This window comes from Polypterus senegalus, chromosome 17 (genome assembly GCF_016835505.1).
Source record: "Polypterus senegalus isolate Bchr_013 chromosome 17, ASM1683550v1, whole genome shotgun sequence".
NCBI lineage: Eukaryota > Metazoa > Chordata > Cladistia > Polypteriformes > Polypteridae > Polypterus > Polypterus senegalus.
Genome location: NC_053170.1, coordinates 1,881,088 through 1,892,816, shown reverse-complemented (window position 1 = coordinate 1,892,816; position 11,729 = coordinate 1,881,088). Strand labels below are relative to the sequence as shown.

General features: G+C 44.4%; 1 protein-coding gene across 1 annotated transcript; it reads right to left on the bottom strand.

Annotated features, from left to right (window-relative positions):
* Positions 1-2,003: 2,003 nt before the first annotated feature.
* LOC120517805 (glucose-6-phosphatase-like) lies at positions 2,004-11,729 on the bottom strand. Its single transcript, XM_039740294.1, has 5 exons — positions 11,386-11,729; positions 8,210-8,319; positions 5,992-6,097; positions 5,773-5,888; positions 2,004-3,613 (listed from the first exon to the last, which is right to left on the bottom strand). Exons 1-5 carry the CDS (start codon positions 11,601-11,603, stop codon positions 3,093-3,095), a joined length of 1,071 nt encoding a protein of 356 aa, XP_039596228.1. The 5' UTR covers positions 11,604-11,729; the 3' UTR covers positions 2,004-3,092.

Below are 11,729 nucleotides of genomic sequence, written 5' to 3'. Positions count from 1 at the left end.
TACTATAAATTAGTGCGGTGCGGCACGATGGCCTCGCAGTAAGGAGACCTGGGTTCGCTTCCCGGGTTCTCCCTGCGTGGAGTTTGTATGCTCTCCCCGTTTCTGCGTGGGTTTCTTTCGGGTGTTCCGGGTTCCGTCCACAGTGCATTGGCGATCCTAAACTGTCCCTATAGTGTGTGCTTGGTGTGTGGGTGTGTTTGTTCCTGCATGCCTTGCGCCCTGTGCAGACCCCCGTGACCCTGTGTTAGGATATAGTGGGTTGGATAATGGATGGATAAATTCGTGCAGAGGTTAGCGTTGCTGCTTCGCGGATCCAATGACCTATGCTCGAATGCATAGCCTGGACTGTCCAATATGCATTTCTGTGTGAGGAAAATGTCAAATTGTTTAGTGATATGATATGTACTGTTTCCAGAAAATGATGTACAGTAGCTCGGTGCTCATCTGAATGTATGCGGTGCACACGCAGTATTAGCCGGTTCGACTTTAAAGTACCTGCATGGTGCGCCGGCTGTGGTGGGCACAAAATAGTAAGTTGTATGCTCTAAATTGCTTCCCTGGAAGAAAAAAAAAATTACATCATATCCACTCAGGGACTCCGTACGGGTGTGCAGACGGATACCTGTAAATCTAAAGTACGAACCTAAACCCTTTGAGTCAGATACCCCTCCCACAACCCTAATCTTAATCATAGTGTAACGGGGCATGCGATGGGCATTTCGTGACTGACGTTGTGGACAACGTACGTCAGGGTATTGCAGGCTGCAGTTAAACCCATTTCCAACCATGCCACACTCTTTTAACGGATAAAAGCCAACCCGTCTGTTTTTTATATCAAAGCGCTACAAGAGATGGGAGTGTCGTCAAACTGTACCACCGTAGCCATGGTAGGCCTCGAAGCGCACGTTTGTATGTTTTAAATCTAACTTGTATGTGAACCCATCTCGAAAGTATCCCGTACGTACGAGATATGTTCACGTACTTACGAGATAAGGGCTATATCATCATTGTTTTCACTACTGTAAGTGTTGCGTTAGGTTACTCGTTAACCGAACTTTTTGGCTGTGTACGTTCACCTTATCAACATAAATTTTGATATTTCTGAAATATTGAGGCAGACAATTTCAGCCAGGAGAAGGAATAATGCGATCGCCCAAGCATTTGCCTCTGGAAATGGAGTGGACGTTTGTACCCGTGGCTGCTGAAAAAGTCTGCAAAGCAAAATGCCTGCGTAGACTTACAGAGCGCAACAGACATGCGCAGACTAAACGTCCTAAACAATAACCCGTCTTGGTTTTTCATGGCAGCATAATCGGATTATTTGTGGAGAAACGTACGTCTCTTAGTCGGGTTTCTCTGAGACCAATAACGCAATCCTTCTAATCGGAATGAGGGTTTACACTGCAATTTAGAAATCAGGTTTCTGTGCATAACTATTGAAGTGCATGGAAACGCACCAAGTGGGGCTTACACTAAAGTCATTGCCCATACGTCTGCTGTGCTTGTTGTTAATTGTCAGTGTGCAATTAAGGTGACATCAATGACGAATTAAAAGGAAAAACGACTAAAGTTACACTCTCAAAAAGCAGAGGTGTCAGAGTGCATTGAGACCAGGAACCATTTATTGTTCCCAAAAGAACCGTCCACGTGCAAGTTCAGGAAAGAAGCTTTTATTTTGATTTGTAAGAGGGTCCGTGAATATCCTTGAATAGATGATAAAACATCTGTGAAGGGTTTCTGGTTTTGAGAGGACTCCTGGTTCATGAAATCCCACAGGCCAGAGTTCAGGTTTTCTTGATGTGTTGTACCTGCTATAGCTCGCCTACTGGACATTAAAGGCCTCTGTTTTGTTTTTTTTTTTTTGTTTTCTGCATACTAAGAACCTTTCAAAACTTAAAGAACCAACTTCATGTCCAGAGAGCCGGGCCCAGGATGAAATGGTCTTTTGGCAAGCAATGGAGGTAAGAACCACACAAACCAGAGCAGAGCAAATAAAGAAGCAGGATTTTTAAGAGTGTGTAATTAAGAATTTAAAGCTGTGGCTAAAACATAAATACATTTAAGATTCTTACCTATGCAAACCACACACTACTGCATGCTTTTCAGAATGCAATATAACAGAAGAAAAGCAAAACACCAAATGATTCAACTATTTCTTTTCCTCCTCCTTTACAGTTACAGAGAATAGTAAGGTGGTTTGGTGTTTAAATTTCATTACCCCTTATTGTGTGTGAGGCCAACAGGCACCTTAAAATCAGAGCGCATCTTAATTCCTGATATTGAGAAGGCTCTTTAAAACTGCTACAAGAGGAAAATCAGAAATATAGTACTATATATAAACATTACAAATTTTATCGATGAATTTTCAATTTGGTTTAACATCAAAGAAAATGATAAAACTCCTCAGCTACTAAGTGTAGGAAATCTTTCATTAACAATGGATTTGTAAACGCAAACATGGCTTTTTTCCCTCTAGTCCCCTTCTATAATTCAGCTATACTCTATGTGAATATGCAGGCTTATTATGCTGGGGCGTTGAGCAGCAATTTGAAAACTTGGTGTTGGGATGGGGGGGGTCATCATGGAAAGTATAGGCCTGCAGCCATCTTTATATATATCACTGCATATCACTGGTGCTCCCTCCACAGTTCTTTCCTGCATTGTGCCAGGCTGCTGCTGGGAGAGGCTCTTCCCTGGTGACCCTAATTTGGACAGAGTGAGTCCTGACAGTGGATGGATGTTCTTCATATGACACATGACTGTCCCGAGAGGATTTTATCATTTTCTGGGTCATGTGATTAGTACCCTCCACCCTGACCAAGCACAGGGTCCACAGGGCAGGCAAAACCAGAGCAGAGAGGCACTCACTGGAGGATTTTAATGACTGCTTGGTTTCATTGTCCATGTTTTAAACTTCGCCCCACAACTCTGTTAACCTCCTGCCCCCTTCCAAAAACCCACCAGCTCCTCTGACAAGCACTTTGCATTCCATGGGTCACACTGGCAGCTGAATCTCACAGTTTTAAGGCATTCAAGTCAACACCATATTGTCTCTATGCAATGCTTAAAATGTCCCTTTGTCCACTTGCAGGTCACCACTGTGCCTTCTTTTTCTTAACAGTGAAAAGCTGTGATAGGCAGCCAGGAGCAACCCATACCACCATTAGGGGCACCGCTGCACTTTTACAGAAGGAAAGGGCATAAAGCAGGAGCTCCTGTTCCTCGGGAATTGGTACCAGGTCCAGCAAACGCAAAGCCAACAGAGACACCACTATACAGCCCAGCCTGAAGGGGGCACCATGGACCTGTTTTCCTCTGTAGCTGGCCTGATAGAGTGGAGCATTGATGGAGAGCGCCAGACCCAGGCCAAAGAGCGTTCCCAGGTTGCGCAGCAGGCTGGCAAATGGTGTGGTGTCCATGTGGACCCAGTCAGGCCGCACACACCACCTCCTGGCTTTCTCCAGTGTCCACAGAAGATCCACTCCTACGACCTTAAGGAGAAGGTAGAAACCCAGGGCAAAACTGAAGAGGAAGACTGTGGTGATGATGTACTTCTTGAGGCTGGCACCATAGATCCACTGGACTTTGTCAAACAATTCTGCCACCAGAATGCCTACATTAACAAGAAGCAAACCACTGGTCACTCTCTTTACAACCCCGTGGAGCAGACAATAAGCTGACATAGAAAATGTAAGCCTGTGGACATTCCTGCCACCATGACCTGGCAGCTGCCAGATGTTGCGGAACAGCAGTAAGACTGGACACCCTTTAAGTGGAAGCTGGGCACAAACACACCCACCCACAGTCAATGCCTTTACATGCACACACTTAACCCAGTTAAGACAGAAGCCTGGTGTCTTAAAAATCCACATTTACATCCACCATATCTACACCGAATATACAGTTACAGTACTCAACTCCTTCATCTTTATTATCTAATGTAACACAGCCCTCTCCAAGCTCTGTCATTCCGTTCAGGGGCTTGGGGACCTAGAGCTGATCTTAACCCTGGACCAGGTGCTGATCCATCACAACCACACTCGCTCACACTGGGTCATTTTAGAGTCACCAAAAATTACCACTGCTTCTTCAAATCTCATACCAAATGGCATATAACAGAGACATAGCAGCCATTTATTTTAATGAAAAATGCATTGCATTGTATTACTACAAATGTTTATGTTGGGCCATCTGTTGGAATGACAAATGCAATGTATGTTATTACTGCATACATTACAAAATACATTTCGTTAGACAGTGCACTGCAAACGTTAAGTTACATTGATTATTTAGATTTCAAACTGTCTTAAATGGGTAGCCCTACTAGAACAATCATAATGACATAATACACAATCTTATTTTTAATGACAATGTGTAACAACATGTATATACTGTATGTAGAGACAGACACACACAAACAGACATATGTATACAAATATTCATATTATGAAAACTGTCTATTGTAAATATGTTATTGAAAAGATATGAGATTGTCTTGGGCACCTGAGAGTGTAACGGGGCTCATTGCATTTAGTGAGACTGCTTTGTAACAGAGTATGGAACAACAGGACGGTGGATGGTGCTGCTGCATCACGGTGTAGAAGTTCAAAACCTGCCTCTGGTCATTTCCTATGTGGGATTTTTCTGGGTAGTCTGGTGTTTCTCCTCATCCCAATGATGTGCCCATTAGGTTAGCCTGCTCCTTTAAACTGGCCAGTTGTGGGGGTGTGAGTGAGTATGCCCTGCAACAAACTGGCACCCCGTCCAGGGTATGTTCCTGCCATGCACCTGATGATGACTCCAGCCTCCATCATCTCAGATAGTTTAAGTTGGTTTAGGACTTGGATAGCTGGAGGGTGGCTGTTGCCTTCCATCTCTGCAGCCATAGGTTCAAATCCCAACCCAGTGGAGTGCACAGGTTCTCCCCTTGTTTGTGTCAGACTTTCCTCCAGGTTTGCTTTCACATCCCAGCTGTATGCATGTTAGGTTAAATTGGCCAATGTGGCCTTAGTGTGTGCTGCACTGAGCTGCTGCCCCACCCAGGGCTGGTGCCTGCTTTGCACCCCCTGCTGGGGAGATGTTGCTATAATACACTAACTGGCTCAATGAACCTCAGGCTGAGATTGTCGAATTTTTGACACAGTACTGCTAAACACACTCATGATTAGCATTATATTTCATAACACATTAAAGAAAAATAGAAGACAGTATCATATTTTACATTTATATATTGTATATGTATACTGACTGGTGCTTTAACCAGGGTGTGCGCCATTCTTACACATGTTGTGACACACATAGGAACCTGCTCCCTATGACTATGAACTGGAAAAGCAAGTTACAAAATGGATGGCAGCTTGGATAGATGACTGCATTGAAGGACAGATGGTTCATTGGAGTGATTCTTGGGTGGATGAATGACTAGATGGGAGGCCTCTGTGGAAAAAGGGAGGAATAGTTGCAAGGAAGAATAGATATTAGGATGGAGTGATCATGTGGTAGATATAGATGAATGGTGATCTATAAAATCTAGTGGGCAGAATGGACCCTCCTGTCAGACCTGAAAGATCATCTTAGGACTCTTGGCAAGCTGCCTTGTTCTGGTTCAATGTGGAATGACATATCTGATAGTCAGCATGCAGTGACAGAGCTCAAACGTCATTATAATTAATGAAACAGTGAGTGACCACATCCATCTATCCACTTACTTAACCTATTAATCAACTCTGAATCATAGAGGATGGCCTGAGGTGAGCAGATTGAGGGACTGACCTGAAATCACTCCAGCAATAACCTGATGTGGAAAGTGAGCTGCCAGATACACCCGAGCCATGCAGACCAGGAGCTCAATGGCACAGAACAAAGACCAAAGCAGGACCCGTAGACATCTGTGGAAACAAAGAGAGACATTCAGATGGTCACAAGAAACATGTCAGCACAACTGGTAAAGAAATATTTCATAAAAATGGAGCTCCCTGCCTTAACACTTACCCAGTCTGAAGAGTGGAGTGATTCCTCTGGGAAGCCAATGTGAGAATGGCGCTGATCATCACATACCAGACCCCAGCAGACCCCATGGCATGACCGGAGGGGCTTCCTGACAGTAATGAAACACAACATGTCTACAATGAGTCACTAACATCTCCAAATGACACTCACCTAAATCAGACTGCAAGTTGGGTCCTCATAAAAGCATTAAGAGTTCAGCTCTCACATTGGATGCGGGTGTGATGAGGACCACACTGGGAGCCAGTGGCTGAGCTGGGACTTAGTCTAAATGAATCCCCTTAATCCAATCTCACCCCAAGAAAGGGGGTACTTTATGTGTAAAGGATGCTGAGAAGAATGTAAGACAACATAGTGTGACAGAGACTCAAGACGGCACATTGCATATGAAAAGACTGTGCTGCAACACTCAATGAAGTCAGTAGATTGGGAGAGCATGGGGGGGTCATAAGGCCGCTGGAAAGGGGTGTGTGGCACTCCCGATATCTATGCAAAAGGATGAAGGTTCAAGTCTTTAGAGTCCTGGTGCTTCCTGTCTTGCTATATGGTTGCAAGTCATGGATGCTATCCAGTGACCTGAGACGAAGACTGGACTCCTTCGGTACTGTGTCTCCCCGGAAAATCCTTGGGTACCATTGGTTTGACTTTGTGTTGCTCATAGAGTCCCTAATGAGGCACATTTCCTGCATTGTGAGGGAGTGTCGATTACGGTAGTACGGCCATGTGGCTTGTTTCCCTGAGTGTGATCTGGCTCGTAACCGCTGGCTGCAGCAGATAGAGGGTCATTTCCGGAGGGTGAGACTAGACTATGTGTCTGCCTGGGGGTTGCAAACCAGGATCCAGAGTTGTTTTGTCATGTAGTGGGTGCGGCAACGCACTGTACCAGTGCAATGCTCCCCAACTTGACTTGCAACACTGTGGCTGGTACCTTTCATTCCAGCCAGGTCCTTCATCGGAGTTCAGTTCACAGACCTTGAGCAGCTGATGCCTGTGGTGGGCTGGCGCCCTGGCCGGGGTAGTTTCCTGCCTTGTGCCCTGTGTTGGCTGGCATTGGTTCCAGCAGACCCCTGTGACCCTGTAGTTAGGATATAGCGGGTTGGATAATGGATGGATGGGCAGCTGATGCTTGCCCATATCTGATAGTGGTTTGTCCAGTGACGGCATCTTGTGTGTTTCATTTCAGCTTTGGTAGATACTAGAAGTATAAAATTGTGCATGCAAACATTTGAAATGAGGGCTCAATGCAGGGTTTCTGGTTCTTAATCTACTTTACTGGGTGAGGAGTTTGGTAATTCCCTTAACCTTGAGTATTTAGTGAAGATGGACATTCCTCCTTCTCCATCTTAGGTGGGAGAAGAAGAATGTTACTTGGGATAAGGAAGTCTGGTTAGTCCCGCTCAGCCTGTTACTGCCAGGGTAGTTGCCAGGAGAGGTGCAACACCCTTAAAAATAAAAATACAAATATGGCTCTTCAGTGCAATGCCATAAGGAATTCATATTTACTTCCCAAAAGGATCATCCGCACATAGGAAGGTTTCAGAAAGAACCCTTACTTCTGTAACAGGTCTCGCAAATACTTATGAATAGATAAGAGATTTATGAAATGCCAACGGGTGTCAGATTTTAAAAGGACTGTGACTGCATACAATACCACAGACTCAGTTCTGGATTTCTTGCTCCATCAGTAGCCCACTGCACATTAAACATTTCTATTCTGCCCCCATATTAGGAATCTCTTCAAAGCCTAAAGAACCAATTTCATGTGTGAATAACCCTTTCCAGTATGAAGTGGTCAAGTGGTGTCAAGTGATGGTTCTAGAAGGAAACGCAGAACCCAATGAAATGAATGACCCTTATTTTTTAAGAGTGTATGGAAGGTGACTAGTGGTTGAATCCACTTCTTTGAAACGTGTGTGGCACGTCAGTTAATGTTAACAAGGAGGACTGCAGCAGCCCTCCACATAAACCAAACTCTCTGCCTTCAAAGAACAAAAGGAAGTCTTTAATGTCTACTAAGAAAAAAAAGCTTAAATGAAACAAGCAGCCATTTGGGCCAGCAAGGCACAAAAGTTAAGAGCCAAGGCCATTATGACTCTGGCAGAACCCCCAGTGGCTCGCAGAGCCATCTATGTTGACCCTCTTTACATTTCAAACAGTGTATTACTATGACATATCTGTTTTCAGGAGACCCCTGGCGGTTTACCTGGTCCAGTCTCACATGTGACAGGGAACTGCTTGAGGACAGGGCGCTGAGAAGACCCATAAAAGTTGGTCTCATGAACCCACCAGTATGGCCGCTCACCAAACAGGACCCTAAAACAAAGAAGGTGGAGAGGAAAGGTAAAACTCTGTGCCTGTCCAGGGACGATTTCCCATACCAGTTTCTGTGACTAATGTGGTTGATAAAAACAAAGCCCACCAGAAGACAATGGCCTACATTTGACTCCCGTTGAAAGGTACTATTATACATCCCCTGAAACGATCCACGGCCCCCTAACAGGCACAACTTAGTGATCCTTTCCATTTGCTTGATGGGCTTTTGGTCTTTTTCTCTCAATTAATATAAATGGGCGATGTCATGGTGGTTTCCTCACGTATTCGCATGGCTCTTCTGAACATGGTCTGCATGGTCTCTACGAGTCTGGCCAGCCCTCCTTCGCTCTGCTAACTAGCAAACATTTCAACCTGTTGTGTCTCGGGGTGGGTAGGCGTCTGCCACTACAATAATAAAATCACACTATTCACTATTTAGGGAGTGAAGGTAGGTGGTGCACTCCTACAGGTTCTTGGGGGACCACATCATTGGCAGGTCTGGCTGGTCTATTAACACAGTAGGCATTTTTTCCCTTAGGGCACAGCTTTCCTTTAATGTGAGAAGTGACGTCCTTCACTTCTTCTACACCTCAGTGTGATGGACGGCCAAGATGGTGTGCTGGGCTGATAAGAGAAGCCCACTGACTCAACAAACTAACTAAAAGGGCAGGCTCAGCGATGGGACACACTCTGGATCCCTGGAGGTTATAGTGAAGGAGAAAATTAAAACAAAACTGAGTACCACTATGAACAATGCTACACATCCTTTCTCTGACAGCACTGAGGAGTTTCAGCCAATGAATTATTCAGCAGAAGTGTGTCAAGAAATGCTTGGGGGGTGTCCTTAATACCAACAGCAGCACAGCTGGACTGGGACTGCCAAGTCAGAAGTTTGCTTTCTTTTCAATTTTCTTCCCTTTGAGTCATTCTAGTTCGTGTTCAGATATACTTTGATCATATTTGTTTATTTAAAGAGATGATATAAGCCAAATTTCATTCTGGGGACAAATAAAGTTCTGTAAATAAACCTTTCTGATGCACTGTTTTGTAAGACTCTGTTAATAGAGAAAGACACAATAAGAAATGAATAGCTTCCTAGAAATGAAAAACATGAAGTTATGCTCTTTATCAATCAGTCTTTATACCTTGCCATCCTTTTTATAATGATATCCCAGGATAAGGCACTTAACGAAAGTGACCCCAAGTGACTTCAACACTGGGGTCTCACACCGGTTTTGGCCTATAGTTACAAATCAAACTAAAAGAAGAGGCGAATTTGGGTCGAGTGTTTAGGTTACTGCGTGGCAGCCCTTGGATGTGCCAACACGGAGGCAATAACGCCGAAAGCAGGGACAAAGTCAGGACGTGTATGTTTTGCATACCCCTCTTTAAAACGACATCTAACACCGTCTTCTAAAGGGTTGGGACTATCCGGACTTGCTTTGCATGGCATCGGCGTTGAATTTTACAGAATTAAAAGAAAACGAGAAACTAGTGACGTCACAACATTTAGCGATCGAGGTTTTTAAAGAAAGAAAATTATATAGCGCCTTTATAATGCGCTTTGTTCAATGTGCTTTATTAAGCGATTAACTTCCTTTATTTTACGTTCCTTTTTTTAAGCAATCAGAAGAAATGTGGAATAGTAAGATTAGGAAGCACCATCGGATCACGCATTGATACTTGAAATGCTTTAAAGACTATTAACTACACTCAGGGCTGCCTCTACCACTCGAATAGGCAGTATAGTCTAGCGGTCGGCTGCGCGAAGCGAATTCTGGGGCGACGTTTTTTTTTTTTTTTTTTTTTTTACAGACTGTGACTTATACACCTTCAGACTCAATGCAACACCAGTCCCCGTGTTATTCGACCTAATATGCGCGGGACGGCTGTAGGCACGTGCCGAATATACACTGGCCTCGGGGCGCCAATAAGTCATTTTATGTGCGATCACGAAGGAGGCCATCTCCGAGCGAGAACCTCCAAAAATTAATGACGGATTTCATATACGAACGCGGGGACACCGACCTCCAAAGGGGTCGCCCCTTTCTTCGTCGATTTCAGTTACTGCAGGTCTTTCGGTTGTCTCTTTTTGGGGTCGCTTGGCAGAGCGACGGGCACTGAGCAGGCTCCTGTCAATCATGGAGAATCCACTGAACAGGATCATCTCCAGACAGAGGAGCAGCTTCAGCGACAGACTGCTGTCACCATCCTGCTCCACTGACAGACTGAGGAGACCCCACACTATGCGACTCGGGTGGGGGTGGGGGGTAAACGTTAACATTACACAAAGTTATTGTCTTATACCTGCCTTGCACTCTCCACCCTGCAATTTTTTTTAACTCGCACTGCATTTTTATCACTATTTAATTAATATTGTTTTTATCAGTATGCTGCTGCTGGAGTATGGGGATTTCCCCTTGGGGATTAATAAAGTACAATATCTATCTGTCTATCTTATATAACAATGACCTCAAAACTCAGAGGCGCTATATATGTATACAGATAAATTAAGACAGATTCTCGGCTAGGATGGCAAAAATAGAGTCGGTCCCGACTGTAAACGCTTACCAACCAGTTCACGACAGCCTTTATAAAGAAATCCAACTTAAAAGAAAGATTGATTACATATGTCTTTTATAATGAGCGTCATGCTGTGCAGTTAAACTACATTTATTATTCTGTAAATTGCACTTCTCTTATAACGAGCAATATTCGAAGTGCTTTTCAAAGCAATGGATAAAACCTGACAAATGATATATTGACATTTGATCGAGCGAAGTGCAAAGTGCTTACAACAACTACAGATATTGCAGCCTCTTTTGTTGTTAAATAACTATTTTCTGAATTTCGTATTTGTCTCGTCTACAGTCGCATTGTTGTGTTTCCGTTCCCTTACACTTCTAAAGCCCAGAGCAGACAGACAGACAGATTTCCTACTTACTTTATTATTTTAGGGTGACTGGCCAGCCAGACTGCACATGGCTGCAGTACAAAATGACTTTGCGAGACACAGACAAGTGGACAGTGCTGTGTGTCCACGATGAGGCGAGTATCACCACTTACCATTTCAAGACGAGGTTCAGCCAGTCCCCTATGACCGCCACCCAAACGAGTTTGACCCCGACTTTACTCTGTAGATGGAACCAGATAGGAAAGAAGACGAAATAAGGTGTGTGGAGGTCGGCGACGTTGGATGCGAACATAAACCAGTCCTCGTATTCGTTAAAGCCGCTTTGGAGGTGCTGGGCCACCCTGACTCCGGCACTGTGCAGCACATCCATTGTGGCTCTCGAGGCTCCCCGTTTAGCCGCTGTATGCTGGCCACTTTCGAGACGGTCTAATTTCGCATCGTCCGCGCTCTTTGCTGGACTTTATATGCGAGCTTGTTCAGTTGTTTGTCTTTTTGC